The 17188-nt window shown below is 35.2% G+C and overlaps 1 protein-coding gene across 3 annotated transcripts in view; it reads right to left on the bottom strand.

Moving 5' to 3' along the window:
- Positions 1-2334: 2334 nt before the first annotated feature.
- The window catches only part of AP3S1 (adaptor related protein complex 3 subunit sigma 1), an 88640-nt gene continuing 73786 nt past the window's right edge, over positions 2335-17188 (bottom strand). Inside the window, exons 5-7 of one of the 3 annotated variants that reach the window (XM_049873639.1) lie at positions 12328-12435; positions 4244-4291; positions 2335-3005 (exon numbers count right to left, since the gene is read on the bottom strand). In XM_049873639.1, the coding sequence (XP_049729596.1) occupies positions 2877-3005; positions 4244-4291; positions 12328-12435 (285 nt within the window). In that variant the 3' untranslated portion in view covers positions 2335-2876. Of the gene's footprint in view, positions 3006-4243; positions 4292-5844; positions 9049-12327; positions 12436-17188 lie in introns of those variants that run through there. The other 2 variants (XM_049873637.1, XM_049873638.1) reach the window with 2 other exon arrangements.

The following is a 17188-nucleotide window of genomic DNA, read 5'->3' on the forward strand; positions in this document are numbered from 1 at the left end:
ACAGAGGATTCTGAAGTGACAGGAGGTATCTGATATATTGGGGATGGTAATGGTAATTTTTTGTTTTTTCTATTAGCTTGATTATGTTGTTTGTTTTGGTATCTACCTTTCATATTGTTATTGTTGTTAGGTGCCGCTGAATCAATTTCAACTCATAGAGACCGCACGTGACAGAACAGAACTGCCCCGTAAGGTTTTCTAGGCTGCAATTTTTACAGAAGCAGATCACCAGGCCTTTCTCCTGCAGAGTCGCTGAGTGGGTTTGAAGCACCAGTCTTTTGATAAGCAGCAGAGTGTTTAACAATTTACGCCACCAGAGCTTCTTCACCATTCATATTAGAAGCTCTTTTCAAATGTTTGGTGATCTTTGGCTGTTTGCTTGTATGTCAGGTCCTAAAAAACTGACTGGGAACTCTGTGTGCACAGGAAAGGTTTTAAAACAGAAGAGCTTTAGTGGTGAGTGATCTGGATGGTCCATACCAATGAATCTGTAGGTCTATTCCCCCATGGTTCTCCCTTACCTCCTTCAGGTCTCTTCACTTCATCAGAGATGCCTCCCCTACCTACTCTACGCAACAGGTCGACAGCCCAACCCAGTCCCTACCTTGCCACTCCCTATCCCTTTTACCAGCTTTATTTTTCTCCATAACACTTGTCACCACCTGACATACTATATATGTATTGTTTGTTTGCCCCCACTTGAGTTTATACTCCAATACAAACTTTGTCTGTTTTGTTTGCTGCTATATTCCAGTACCTAGAACAATGCCTGGCACATAACTGAGAAAAGAAAGAGGCAAGACGGGAGGGAAGGGGAGGGAGGAAGGAAACAGGGAAGGGAAGAAATGAAAGAAGGAAGGTAGACTGTTGTTTGGGCATTGTATTTGATAGAAAATAATGGCAAATGAAACTCTTTATCTCTTTCTAGAGGTTAAAGTTTGGTCTGGCCCAGAGGCTTTCCTACTTTTGGCATATCCTAACCAAACCAAAACTTAATCTTCCCCATAATCTTTTTCCCCACAAAATAAAGAGGAGGAAAAAAAAAAAAAGGTACTGCCAGGTGCTCTTTGTGGTACTAGTGTATAGCTCCATGAAGACAGAGACTTGCTCACCTGATGCAGTAGGTACTTAATAAACATTTGCTGAATGAATGAAGAACAGGGGACCACCCATAATTTTTGCTTTGTACAACCTTCCTCTAGGACTTTTACATATCTCTGAAATGATGGAGAGTACACTGATCATAGACTGAATTTCCTATCACCTCAACAGAATGGGTTTTAGAGTCAGGCTAATTTTATTTGGAAAAAATAAACTGACTTTTCCTTACAGCCCAGAGTTCATGGACTAAAATTCATACACATCACAAATCAAGGAAGTATTTCAAGGAGAACATTTGAGGAGTGGGGACTAGCGCTGGAAGGAAAGTCTTGGTCTAACTGGAAGGGAAAACTCACAGTTCACAATACCAACTAAGAAAGCCTGGGCCAATTAGGAGAAATTAGAATATGTGAGTGTTGGGACTTAAAAACACATTAGTTTAGCCTTGACTTTGGTATGGAACAGTCAAGTGGAGCCCTAAAGGTTTTGTGTTCAAAACGAACAAAATACTTGCTGAAATTATCTTTCATCATCTGGATATGAAGGGATGAGATACAATGCTTCAAACAATGCAAATAAAAAGAGATTTTGCAATTTCCAATCCAGTGAAACCTGTGAGAGACAGAACTCAAAAGGACTGCCTTGTTTTTCTGGGTCTCGCAAGTTTTCCACCTTTTTCAGGGTGCCATAAACCCATTGCCATCAAGTGGAGTCTGACTCATAGTGATCCTACAGAAAAAAGAACTGCCCCATAGGGTTTCCAAGGCTGTAATCTTTACAGAAGCAGACTGCCACATCTTTTTATCCCTCAGAGTGGCTGGTGGGTTGAAACCGCCAATCTTTCAGCTAGCAACCGAGCACTTTAACCACTGAGCCACCAAGGCTCCTTGACGGGGGCAGTTATTACTTTTCTACTGCTCTATATTTAGTGGAAAATATTTGAGTTTTCCTTCTCTGAGAGGTTTCTGCCTTACACAGGTTCTGGCTTTTGGAGGTTTTACTGTATATATTTTAGAGAAAGATTTGTTATCTCCCACTCCAGACTCCACTGTATACAATATGCTGTGAGCTACACTACTCTTAATTCAGAAAGTAATTGAGTTTGGAATAGTTTAGCTGAGTTTCTGAATGTTAAAAATACGAGTTAAAATTAAATAAATCAACATTAACAACTGCTTAACAGTGATAAAATATACTTTTATTTACTCTGTTGAGTCAGAGAGGCATAAAAAAAAATTATTGCTAAAAGAGATATCAGGCAAACAGAAAGGTGCTTTATAAGTCCAGTTATCTTGGAGTTTATTTAAACTAAGAGAAAAAGGTCATAATGTTTTCATGCAATACATACTTGGTTCTTTAAATAACAATTATGACAAACAGCAGAAGGAATTAGGAATGCTGTACTTGCGATCCATACAAAACACCAACATTTTGGGTTGTCCATAATTAAAGAAGTATTTCAAACACTTTTCAAAATACTGTAGTAGCCAATACATAGAGGCATGCCTTAGGTGGGCATAGGAATGCAGTTTAGAAAAGAGAAAAAAATCACACACAGGAACTACTCAATTTCTTTAAAATCACTCACTGAGCAAGAACAGCAACACTGACTTCACATACTGATTTTACACACACTGATTTTTACTTCTGTACAGTACCTTGACTGATATCCAAGAGCAAAAGTTAAGACTCTCCTCTATTTTTGGTAAACAACTGCATGGTAAACTTGGATATGTCCCCCCCTGGATTTACCTGGGAGTAGCCTTTTTAATTTTTTATTTAAAAGAGGGCAGGTTTGGCACTTTTATACTGATGTCACCAATGTTAATATTTCTTGGGATCTCAGGAAGATTCATATTCTTTACAGCTGATACAGCACGGGCTGGAGCTCCTGCTAAGCCAGCCTGTATACAGAAGCAAATAAAAGAAAAAGAAAATGTACAACTCAGGTGTAGCTCACCATAAAACATTTATAATGGAGGACAATGATAAAAAGATTTTCATACAATAAGCTTAGAGACCAGATAGTAGTTTTAATTGGTATGGGATGATTACTTTGAAATACTAATCTACAAGGAGAAAACAAGACACATTAAAAAATATAGTGAATACATGCAATGATCACAATGTAAAGATTTATATGCAAAATAACATGTACTATTTTGATATTATATACAATATTCAAGTGACAAGAGCTAGACCTTCACCTATATCTTGATGTAACTGACTTATGATAAAAGCAGGACAGCATATTTTACATTAGTTTACTTATTAAACATCTCTTGCAAGATTCATGATAGATTTTTTTTTTTTGCTTTCAAAATGGCATTGATTATCAATATGCGTTGTGAAGTAACTGAAAGTAATAGATCATGCTTGTTTAGTTTCTTTACTCAGGGCTAAACCCTTAAAACACTTATAAAGAATAATAAAAAAATACATATTTTTAAAAATTGTGGGGGCTCTTCTAGGCTTTTCTAGGAAAGTTCTAAAACATTTTTAAAAATCAGGGTCTTTAATCCAAAGAGAATAGTTCTGCCAAAAGATGAAACTGCAAAAAGAAGATCATTCAAACCTTTCAATGCATTAATAAAAATATAAAGATTAAAAATATTTTATCATATAAAGTAGACACGACAACATATATTCAGTTTACAGTGCACAAATTTAGAGAAATAATAGCATAAATCCAAGAGGGAGCATACATAAATAAATAAATTTCAAATTCTTTGGTAAGTATCATACTGTATAATACTTAGCTTTCCTCTTAGTTAGGAAAATTTATAATCTGTGAAATAATACTGAGAGAAAATATGCTTAAAAATAAAAGAAAAATGCATATACGTCATTTTTCTCAAATCGCTACATCAACAGCTTCCATATTTAAGGTTTAATTTACATGCCAATTAGGTGTCATTCAATTTTCAGGCTATATAACAGAGCAAAGCCAACAAGCACATCTGAGTTCAGCAGCATCATCTGGCACAAACACAGACAGTTAAGTAACAAAAACAAATCTTCCACAATCTCCACGTAATTAGAAATACTAGTTTTAAAGTCCCTTTTCATAATTTTAGTTTTTTTCTCTTATGTAACCCTACCTCTTTTGTTAATTAAAAAATAATAATAATAAAGCTGTTACCTGAGAAAAATCTTGACTGATACAAAATAGGCCAGTGTAAACTATTTGCTGAATAAAGGATACAAACATTGTTAAGCAATGAAATAAAAGCCATGAATTATCAATTCAGAATTGGAAATAATAGAAAAATCAGTAAAATAGTATTAGTAATAGATATGGTCCACATAGGCAATGATAACGGTGATATGGACAAAAAACTCCATACCCCATTAAAGACAGATTAGAGCTGAGGAATGCAATTTTTATAATTTAATGGTTTTCAATACATAACTAAAAATTTGTTTAACTACTACACTTATTACCTACCTGGAGAAATGTAGTTTTGTTTAATATTCCACTTCCCTCCCACAATCCCCAAAAATGTTGGAGATACAACTGAGTATTATTTACTGTAACATGTATCACATTCAAAAGGGTCTTTAATTTGACCATTTCAAGTTCAACTTCTAGCTAGCAAAATTTAGAATAGTTTATGATTAAAAAGAGTCCAGTTCAAGGAGGTTTCATTTTTTGGCTCCTTTTTTACCAGGAAGTATGCTGACTGCCAAGTGAACAAAATCTGTTTTATGAAATTACAGACATTCAAGAACTAGTATTATTTTTCCAAGTAGAAGGACTTGGTAATTTTTCTAACTAAAAGACAAGTTTGCCACTACTTTTACTTCAGCATTTCCAAATAGTATACAAACGCACTGGAAAGTATTGATAAAATATTTGAATATAAATGTTTTTAAAGTTATGAATTATTAAAGAATGTTATTACTGAGATAGAGAGGAATGGAGAGAAAAAAAGACAGTGTGTGTGTATTACTGGATGTTATTCTTTTTTTTATGTTTTACATTTATAAATAGTAAATATATTTTTCTCAGCATTAAAATAAAATGTCATGAAGTCTTCTTTTTCATGACATCCTGTACCAGGAAAAGCTAAACTAAACTTAAACCAAAAAACTAAAACCCACTGCCGTCGAGTCGATTCCGACTCATAGCGACCCTATAGGACAGAGTAGAACTGCCTGATAAGAGTTTCCAAGGAGCACCTGGTGGATTCGAACTGCCGACCTCTTGGTGAGCAGCCGTAGCGCTTAGCCACTATGCCACCAGGGTTTCCAAACTAAACTTAAGCAAATAAAATTAGAATGAAAGATGTATCTGGTTAAGTTTCATTAGATTAAGTTGTTTCTTTGTCACCAAAGATGGTGTTGACTGTTGGCTGCTAATGAGAATACATGAAGTCATTGCAGCAATGGATTTAAACAGCATATATGTGCCAAGTTCTTATTATGTAAAACTAAAAGAAGTTTCTAAGTACAACAAAGTACAATTCTTCTAAACATAAGCAGCAAGCCATAGACATGCAAAGAATGGTAACTATTCAGAACACGCAAATGAATTAAGAGAATCAAATTATTTCTCAAGCATGTTCAATACTTTTATGAAGCATATCATGAATTTAAATGTTAGGAAATAAAAAAATTATAATATGTACTTCAATTAATTGAAGTAATATTTTAAGAAATCAGGAGTCATAGAGGAATAAAAAATATGAAGAAAAATACATGCTTAAATGAGCTATCAATGATTATGTATATGTATATTGGGTTTTTTTTTTAAGACTTCATATTACTCAGGTAGTCAACACCAAAACTGCTATAAAGCAAATTTCATTTCCAGACCTTCATAAAGTGAAGTCTGAAACATTCTGATTAAAACTTAAAATGCAAAAGAGGCAATTTGCCATTGGGAAATGAGTTCGCTAACAGAAGTGTAAAGTAATTTCTACCCTGGTTTAGTTTTTTTCCAGAAAGATATACTCAAAGCAACAAAATAACTTTTACTAACACTTAATTTTTTGAGCACTAAAATTTACAGGAATTAAGTTGACCTGACTTAATTAATAAGATATTTCTAACAATACAACATAACCTTAAAGATTTAAGATTACAGAGTTGGCACAAAGCAGAAATAAAGAATGAATTCCTACTGGAGAAATAACTTGTTTCCATCTATGTTACACTTAAGCACCACCATGGCAGGTAAACTGCCGCAACTTCACCAACAAAAACAAATGTATGAATCCAAAGCGGTTAAGAGTATGAAGTGGACGGAAGAATGAAGTACAGTATAAAAGAATGATCATGTTTTCTCTCCCATGAGATTAAATAAATTAACAGAATTAAGAGAAAGAAAACAAAATGAAGTCTGCAAGTATACCAAAATGAGGCCAAACAGATAGAAGACTTATACAGACATACTCTTGGAAATTTCAAGCACTTGAATCACAAAGATAGTAATGGATGGATATGATTTGTTTTTTATTTTGTTTTTAAATTGCCAGACCCAAAAATAAACAAAATATGTGCAAGCAAAACTAAAAAAAGCAGCATTAATAAAATATATTTCAAAGAACCTGAAAGCTCCCTTTTCTTCATGCAATAAACAACTTTCTTGAAGGGAAAGGGAAAGTAATCTAGATATTTATTTTATCTTAAGACAAAATACCATTCTACCATCTTAAAATATGTTTTCTCAAGCTTGAAATACAGCGTAAATAAGATGGTAGTTGAAACAATTTGTACAAACTAAAACCTTTACCCATTCTTCCTGCTGGAAGTTGCTATATGCACATTCATAATTTTGACCTAACAGCAAAGTGGTAAAAAGAACACCAACATTAATAAACACAGTATTAAATGGTTTCAGACTCAAAATCATTAACAAAATGATGGCAGATTTTGAAAGCATGTTTTTGAGCAAAACAATGTTTCAGTGTTTTAACTTCTGAATGTGAGGTGGAATAACTTCTAACCAGGGGCACATATAATAGGCTTGCCCTTTGCTTTGAAGGCAGGGCTTTAATACTGAAAGTATAATCATATTAGAAATACTGATGACAGTCCTCTAGTGGGCAAGAACTATGGCATTTTATAAACAATTTTATCAAAATTAAAATGTTTAAAAATTTAAAAACCTTCCAAATTGCTAGTCATGTTACATAGATTGTCTTCTACTACAGTTTTAATTTCTAACATATGATTTGCCTGTATGAAATGCATTCATGGATTTAACGTAACTAGTTTTGCTTATTACAAGTGATCTCTCAGGAGTCCTCACTGTAATTTTATAAAAGAACAAAATAACGGTACACTTCACTAGGTGACCTTCAACATCTGTATCTACTTCTCTTATTTTCTACTCTTTGAAAATAGAAATTTTATTTTTTAAAAAGTCAATCATTAGTTCTAGTGATGGAAGTTAAGAGATCTAAGTGTTGATTGTTCTTTGCTAGACAGGAGAAGTTCAACATAAAAACTGGAACATAGAAACTGGCAATAATTTGGATAAATGCAGTGAATGAGGCCACCGTGTATTTTCTGTATCAGGGATAAAGTAACATGGGATCCAGAGACCAAAATTGGTACCCCAGCTTTATATGGTACACAAGCTCTTTTCAGGAGAATAGATTATAATAAAGCCATCTCTGTATGACTGCTTCTCACACATGTCCACAGAGTAATAATTTAGTGACTAAAAAGCAATGTCAAATTCCCAGTTTTTCTAATGATTAAGGTGGGTAATTTAACTTCTTGAGTTTATAGATTTATTTTTTCCTCCATAGGACTCAATACCAGAAGGAAATTTGTAAAGCTGCTGCTGTTAGCTACTGTTGAGTTGGCCCCTGACTCACACGGGCCACATGCACAATGGGATAGAACTATTGTGATCCACAGGGTTTTCATTGGCTGACTTTTTGCAAGTACATCACCAGGCCTTTCTCCCTAGTTTGTATTAGTCTGGAAGCTCCACTGAAATCTGTTCAGCATCAGAGCAGCATGGAAGCCTCCAATGACAGACAGGCAATGGCTGTGCTGTAAATACATCGGCCAGGAATCGAATTCAGGTCTCCCACGTGTAAGGCAAAAATTCTACCACTGAACTACCACTGCCCCTTTTTACTAGGAGTCTATAAAAATATTTCCATATTTGCCAATATGCTTGGCAAAAATGTCCAGGGTTTACAATATTTTATTGAGTCTGATTATGAAATGTTTAGATGTAAGGAGGTATGCTACAGTAGAAATCCCTTTTATTTTGGACAACATACTTAATTCAATTTTTAAAGCATTTCCTATTTTTGGTTGGCTATTTTCAATATGCAACTCCCAGTCAAAACTGTAAAGGCAATTCTGTAAGACTTTGGAACTGAAAACCATTTTGGGGGAAAAAATACTACTTAACAGTCAACTATTTCACACCTTCACTGCTTGACACTTTGTATGCAAAACTCTAAAGTTTCAGCTTTTTTATTTTTAAATTCGCAGCTTTCAAAACCCAGCAGGCAATTTTATGTTAAAATCCTAATTTAGAGATGAAAAAGAAAAAAATACCTGTGAGAGTTAAATTAAGATTGGTTCTGCCATATAATATTCAAACACTAAGGTTTTATATACGAGATAAATTGTCATTTCTACAAATGTAATTTGTCAGTTAAATGACAATGTTAAAAAAAATTAAACTTTCTTTCTACAATGCAGGCAGACAAAACACAACAAACATGACATCAATGATACACTAGTAAAATACACTAAGTTCAATAAAAGATGAAGAAACTACAAGGAGGAACTAGAATGGAAAATAGGCTACAGGGACTGTATGGGTTCATTAACACAAAGAATTTTTGAGTCTGGCCTAAATAATTAATTGTCTTTGACATCATTTTGCTTTCCCTTTGTTAAAGTAAATTTTTCTCGAAGTCAGCAATACCTTGTCTACCTGTCCTGTCTGGGAGACTGAAAGATAAAGGTCTGTAAGAGAGAAGAATGGAAAGAGCTAGAAAGATCAGGATGTTCAGAAAAAGAGGACTGACTTTTAAAAAAGTAGTGACTATATTCAGATCCATTTACCCATCTTATAAAAATAACACAAAATATATAAAAGCTAATAAGTCTCCCCAGCCCCACCCCTCTACCTCCACCCCCAGGGAGCCCTTTTACTCCTTGGCATATTTCTGGGTGTCTCTTACACTTCCCCAAAACCCCACCAACCTCCCAGAACCCAATGTTAAAGTAAACCATTTTTCTATCAAAGTAGAATAGATGAAAATACTTCAGCGCACATCTTTGCTTCTCCTCTCATTAAGGATCTGGGGGATCTTTGCTTCTACTTGTCTAAAAAACAAAACCAAACCCAGTGCCGCTGAGTCGATTCCAACTCATAGCGACCCTACAGGACAGAGTAGAGCTGCCCCATAGAGTTTCTACTTGTCTAGGTACTGGGAATTAAACTCGTTCACTTTTTATCTATCACTGGAAATGTACTATCTTTAAGACAATATAATAAAATTTTTGATTTCCGAAGATGTAAAGGCATCTAGATTCATGTTATATTTTAAAAGCTGTACCTTAATTATATCCACATTGATTTTAAAAAGATAAATACTATTCCTAAAATAGTACTTACATGAATTTTAAAAATATAACCAGTTATAATCATCAATTATTACATTCTGGGTTTTAATTAAGTCTTTCTTACAGGAAGTTTTTGTTTACATAATATATTTTAACTGAAATTTAGTTTTAACAGCCAGGTTAACAAAAGCTAACATGTTGCCCTCAAATAATTTTCGATTATTCTGCAGAGTCATATATCTGCTACATTTAACCAGTTAAAGGACTATGGACATAGGACGCATATTAAAACTTCTGAGATTTCATTTTGTCTGGGATAAAGTTGACAACCTTCCAAACATACTTAAAATATATACAAACTACTGAAAAATAATACAAAGCAAACAGATTTTCCACATGATTTCTTTAAACTATCATCAGGACTAAATGGCTTCACTTTGACTCAAAATCCTATTTCATAATTAAAATTTCAGCAATATCACATCCAGAGAAACACTTGATAAATGTATAATGTTGTGGTTTATCCTCAATAAAAAGGATTTAAACCATACTTTCTTGCAAAGGACAAAAAAAAAAAACTAATCTGATAGCAGGTAACAACTAATTATACATGTTAAAAGATGATCAATGGATGAATAATAGAAGTATTTACCAGTATTCCAAACTATTTTAAATGGTACTGTTTCTGTGAAAGGATTTTTTAGAAAGTATTCTCATATAGTTAATGGTATTCTTATAACTACTGCAATCCAAAATGTAAATCCTGCATTTTACTGCTCATTGCAAGTAAGAAAAGTGGCCTCGCTAAAGTTTTAGGGGAAAATCAAAAGGCAAATATCCATCATGCAATTACTGTAGGTCCTTCATGACTTCTGTCATATTATACCTCGCACACTAGGGAGCAAAAGGAAAAAAAAAAAAGGACCCCACCAATGGAAAGGAGTTAGTACCTGGAAATGTGAAAATTCCAGACAACTGGTCAATATAGATAATTTACAGATTTACAGATAATTACACAGAATTTACAAAATTATCACATTCATTTTAGGCTGGTTATTAACAGGTTAGATCATTCGTTTGTCCCTTGGCATTTAAAATCCAAAATCACACAGTTTTGTAAAGCAATGTTTAAAAGATCACATACATTTCAAGTTATTCATTTTAAGACTTTAAAAACTATAGCTTAGGATTTATGATAAATGTTTTACTATACCAAATAATATATTACAAAGCAACTATACTGAATACTACAAATATTCTGAGTCTCCTTTTCCTTGTCCTAAAGCAAAAACTTCTCTACTAACTTAGCTTATGTTTTCCCCACTTAAAATTATGACCATAGAACACATAAAATGTACAGTTATTTTAAAAAGCCATAATCTTAAGTTCTTCACCATTACAAGACCTCCTTGGGAAACCAACTGGAACAGTAAAGTGAGATAAGGAGAAATGCAGGACTATTTTAATGTAAAATAAAAAATGGAGAAATTTTAATAAAAAGCTTCGACTGTTTCTAACCTTCAGATTTCATATTTATTCATCCTCCTGTTTTCATTGAACCCTACTGAGCATAGCGTTGTGTTCAAATTGATCATTTAAAATGCCAACAAGACACAAATTCCTCAGAACTCACCTGCTGTAAGTTAATGCTGACATATTTAATACCTTGCTGCTTTTATAGTAATATTTACTTTAAATCAACCAAACGCCTGAATTTGTACTAAACATTATAAATAAAATTTATTTTTTCAATCTAGGTTATGACTATAAATACTGAAGGTAAGAAGCATCCTCAAGTAAGTACAGTGTTGAATGGTACACTGAGACTACCCATGCTTCTTAACCTCTGTTTCGGTAATAAGAAACAACCAAAATAATGTGAGACCGAGTGGCTCAGCTACAGCACCTGTTGCTGATATTCAGCCTAGTACTTGAGAGGAGAATCACTAAAATTCTAAAGAAGGGTTTTATACAACGCTAAAGCGCTAGCTGGTCCTCATTTACCAATCTAAGTTTCAATCTAACAGTATAAAATTAGCCAAGCATAATAAACTAAATCTTTCTCTTAAAGAATTCAATAAAAGCCATGAATACATGTCACAACATAAAATATAGGATTTAACTTAACTTGTCAGTGACCCTTCTGAAGGATCCAGAATTAAATGATTAAAGCAATGAAGTTCAATTTTCAATGCTGCACTCACTTGCTTATCACCTATTATAGCATTATTTCCTCCTGAGAATGCCATCTTGTCTCCTTTCCTTTCCAGAAATAGTTTTATAACACTAAATCTACGTATCCTTAAAGTATCAGTTCTGGGATTTTCGTGATAATTAGTACTGACTAAAATATTTTAAAGCAAATATTCACTTTCATAATTCAAATAAACACTTTTTTTTTAAAGCAATAAAAATACGGAATTGCATTTATGACCCAAGGCACTTGTGGCTGTGGCCAAAAGGCAAATACACAAAGCTATCGGGGTGGATAGTTGGTCACTAGTCACGGAACACTGAGCATACTGAAATGGGTATATTCCATATTCTTTGAAGAGAATAAGCATATCAGCTGTACCTACAGGTGATACTGAAGGACGAACAGTGAACGCTACAAATGGTGCATAATTTATGATCATGCTTAGAATCCTCGTTAATTACAGCACTCTCCATTCTTACCTCAGATTTCTCCAGTTTATTTTGTGCATCAATCTGTGTAACAATCTCATTCATGTTGGTCTCCAATACCATTCCCCCCATCACCATTTCTGCAAGAATATTGTGAACCTAAAGGAAAAAGTAATATATACCCATAAAAAAAAAAACTCACTACAAAAAGTTTCGATTCTAGTTTTTATTTCAAATACTGCAGTGTCTATCTTATTAATATGAGTTGTAAAAATGATTAAACAGAGGGTTTATAATTCACTTTGATCACTATTGTAAAGCCTTAGGCAGTTACATGACTTCTTTAAGTCTCAGTTTTATGGGCTGTAAAACAATAATTGTACCTCCTATTAATAGGACTGCTGAAAGAATTAAACGAGGTAATCCACAGAAAGTGCCCAAAATTAATGCTCAATAAGTATTAGCTACATTACGATTATGAACTGTATCAGGTTTAACACTCAAAGAATTATCTACCAGAGCTTTTCATAACAAATGCTTAGCCAATAGTTATTAAAGCCCAAAAAACCAAACCTGTTACCACTGAGTTGATTCTGACTCATTGCGACCCCATGTGTTACAGAGTAGAACTGCTTCATGGTGTTTTTTTTTTGGCTGTCATCTTCATGGAAGCAGACTACCAGGCCTTTCTTCCATGGCACCCCTGTGTGGGTTTGAACCGCCAACCTTTAGGTTAAAAGTTGATTGCAAACCACTTGTGTCACCCATGGATCTTTTCAATAACTATTAAATGTTATCTTATACTCAAAGTACTTAATGAAACAATATGGTATTTTTACAAGCTCATTGAGAAAAAGTAAAATTTTTTATTATAGGTACTTTAATAGGGCCTTTACCCCAATAAAACCCTCTAGATATGCAATACTCAGACTTCTTATCATGAAACACATCTTAAAATGACTAAAAATAGTGTCTTCCACTGGGGAGGAAAAAAACCCAGATGTTGTTTCATAAGGTATTTACTACATCTAAATTATCTTTTTCCTCCCTAATGGAAGACACTGATACAAAATATTTACTGGATTAAAAAATTACAATTCACAGCTGAATTAGGTTTCACAGAATAGTACACTCTACTAAAAATGAGATCCTCTGCACCAAACGTTTTTGAATTTGATAACATTAAAATCGGACTATAGGAATGGTCAAATAAAGTTTAGCATATCCATTCTATTCAAAACTTCACTTAAGAACAGAACTAATATATATGCATTGGCATGGAAGGATTCAAAGAGAGATAAAGCGAATAAAGCAAGGCATGGAACATTATGTGAAATAAAAAAACAAGCTCACTCACTCACTAAACCAATGAAATATACGAATCTTTGCCAATATATAGAAGAAAAGCTTGGAAGCCTACAGAGACCAAGTATTAAGAAAGATACCTCAGAGAAGCTGTGTGGGATAGGGATAGGTGGGCATCAGAAGGGATATTAATAATAATGAAGATATTTGTTAATTGCTGACCCATGAAAAGCAGCAAGGGTGTAATAATTCAAATTAACTGATAAAAGTAATTCTATCTAGGTACATAATGCATTTTATATTTGCACTGAATATGAATGTCTCATAACCTAAAAACTCAAAATACTCCAAATCTGACTAAAAAGCTAAAAGGCTGTTCTACTTTCTGTTCTATATTCTGGGCTTATAAAAGTCACAGCTGCTCATTACAAGACATTACAACACTCTAATCTATTTTTACCCTTTCTGACTTACAAAGTATTGTTGCCTTGTATTTTAACATTATGATTTTTTTTTCTTTTTAATCCCAGAAGGGTTGAGTCAATGTTCTTTTATAATTACCTGCAGATTCATCACTTTTTTTTTTTTGCTTTTCATTCCTTCATCATCTCAGTCTTTCTTAACATCTCAGACTTTCTTCTGCATAAAGTACCCCCCTTTACAATTCCCTTTAATGAGGGTTTACCGGTGGCAAATTCTCTCACTTGTTTCTTTGACAATGTCTTTGTTTCACCCACGTTAATGAAAGATATCTCAAGGTGTTACTTATCCTCAGGCTATTCTTTTTCATAAATTCACGTACATCAGAATGCACTGCTCATCACACTCTCTTCTCCCTTTCACCTCCTCTCATACTGGGGGTTCTGCTCTGGCTTATCTGTTATTTGGCTAAAGGTATTTCTCCTAAAGTAATTTCCTCCATGAAGTATGTCAGTAATAAACTTTCTGAGTCCCTGAACATTCTTGAATAAATTTCTATAATCCTGACAGATAAGTCATATGAAGGCTGAGTACAGTATCCTTAGGTTATGGTCCTTTTCTCTCATTAGATTGGAGATGTTACTTTTTTAGCTTATAATGTCGCAGGTAAGATATCTAATGTTTACCTACCACTGCCTACCTACCCCCACCCCACAACACCCTCTGCAGGTAACCTCATCTTTCTTCCTGGATGTGTAAAATTTTCTCCTTATCTTTAAAATAAAAAAAAAATCAGGCTACGGTTGGGAACGTGTCTTTTCTCAATAAACCCTTCAAATGTGTAGGTTCAAGTCTTTGGCTGAAATTTTCTAATATAATTTAATTGCTTCTTCTCTCCATTGTTCTTTTTCTGCTACTAGTTACCTATTATTTACATCATTCACACTTCAAGTCTCTTCTATTTTCCTTCACGCTTTCTATCTCTTGATCTTTCAGTCCTGAGCTTTAAGATTATCTCTGCACTTGGTCTAGCTATAATTCAAGTCTCAAATGCGACCACCCTCTTTTTGCAAACTTTCTAGTTTGAAAAACATATTTTTAAGCTCCAGGAAAACTTTTCCAAATTACATGTAGATCTCCTTAAGTTCTTTTTAGCATTTAAAAAAATCGAGTGTTATCTAATTCTGATACTTCTTTTTCATGGGCCATGTGTTCTGATTATTCAATCTTTCTCATCTCTCTTGTTGAGATGAAAGTTCATTTTCTCTGGTGGCTTACTGGTACACACGTCTGCAGGATATCCTTAACAGCCAAACTCCTTTAGTTGGTGAAAGGCAAAGGAGTCTCTCACTCTGTGGTCTGTGGTTTCAGGACAGGCTGCCAAAGTCCTCGCAAAGAACCTGGCTGATGGAAACCACTCTGCTCTTCATTCTCTCAGCCTCAAAGTTGAGAAAGACATTTACACCTCCAATAGTATCTCCTTCACCCTAATCATTTTTGTGAGGAAGGGAGGTGGGGAGGTGGGGTGTGCAGAACACATTCATAGCTGTCAGTGTGAAAGTAATACACCCCGCAAACCAAGCTCTTCGTAGACTCTTGAGCACTCTCGTCTTTGTCCTGGGTTCTGATGCTATTCTCCAGTAGTCGTAAAAACCCAGGACTGCCTAATCAGAGCCACAGTGATTAGTTCAAGAAATGGGCAGATAACTTAGCTGGGCAAACAGGCATCAGCCCAGGGATTTTGTTCTTGAAACTATAGGGAAAAAGGTACTTTCTTTCTGGAGGGCTTTCTAAGCTACTAGGATGGAAGCCTTCAGCTATGAGTAGCCATCTTGGAACATCTGAGAAGAAAGTGCCTGCAAATGAAGGTAACAGAGAAAAAAACTAAAGTACAAGATGGACAAATGCAATTGCTAACATTATCACCACATTGTCCAGGCAGACCTGGTGCCAGTGCATATTCTTAGAATTTTTTTATTCATATCAGAGAGTAACTTCTTTTTGCTTAATCTACTTTGAATTGCTTCTCTCACCTGTGACCAAAAATTTAATTCACAGGCTTCTTAGGATAAAGAGAAAAGTAGAAAAAGAACCCTCTAAATTTTCCCAACTAAATGTAATCACTGTTAATATTTATGTAATTTTGTGTAGTATTTTCTTATGTAGAATTTTTAATATAATTATTATGATATGGTAACACAATTTTATACATTGCTTAAATAGATGTAAATATGCTTATCAAATTATCAATTATTTTCTTCTCCAAAATTCTAATCCCTTTAAGTTTTGCTCACTGGGCTTATTTTCCAAATCTTCCTTAGTTTTCATTATTCTTCCTTTCCATTATCTTCACAAAGAACTAAAAGCAGTTATACTATCTGTAGAATAGAGGTAAAATATTACTCATGGTTTTGATTATAATCTTACGCTAATTTTAAAGTATCACAGCCCAGGGGGCGGAGCCAAGATGGCGGACTAGGCAGACGCTAACTCGGATCCCTCTTACAACAAAGACACGGAAAAACAAGTGAATCGATCACATACATAACAATCTACGAACCCTGAACAACAAACACAGATTTAGAGACGGAGAACGAACTAATACGGGGAAGCAGCGATTGTTTCCAGAGCCTGGAGCCAGCGTACCAGTCAGGTACGGCACAAGCACAGAGAGCTGCTCTGCCCCCCTTAACTAACCCCGGGAGGGGGACCAGCCGGTTCCACGGGCGGCGTGGGATGCAGCCGGTAGGAGAAGTCCCCGGGAGGCAGTGACTGGTCTTGGAGTAGAAAGAGCAGCGTCCGAGCCGGGGAACTGTCTCGCCGGGATTTGGACTGGACGCAGGTACGGCATAAACACGGAGAGTTGCTCCACCCCCCTGAACTAACCCCGGGAAGGGGACCAGCCGGGTCGTGCGGGCGGCGTGGGACGCAGCCAGTAGGAGAAGTCCCCGGGAGGCAGCGACTGGTATTGGAGCGGGGAGAACAGCGCCCCAGCCGGGACACTCGGTCACGGCACAAGCACGGGGAGCTGCTCCACCCATCTGAACTAACCCCGGGAGGAGGCCCAACTGGCTCTCGGGTGCGGCACGGCCATGCGGCTGGAGGGACGAAAAGTCCCCGGGAGGCAGCGACTGATTTTGGAGTCGAGAGTGCACCGTCCCAGTAGGGGAGCCTTGACGCTGGGCTT

This window comes from Elephas maximus, chromosome 2 (genome assembly GCF_024166365.1).
Source record: "Elephas maximus indicus isolate mEleMax1 chromosome 2, mEleMax1 primary haplotype, whole genome shotgun sequence".
Classification (NCBI taxonomy): Eukaryota; Metazoa; Chordata; class Mammalia; order Proboscidea; family Elephantidae; genus Elephas; species Elephas maximus.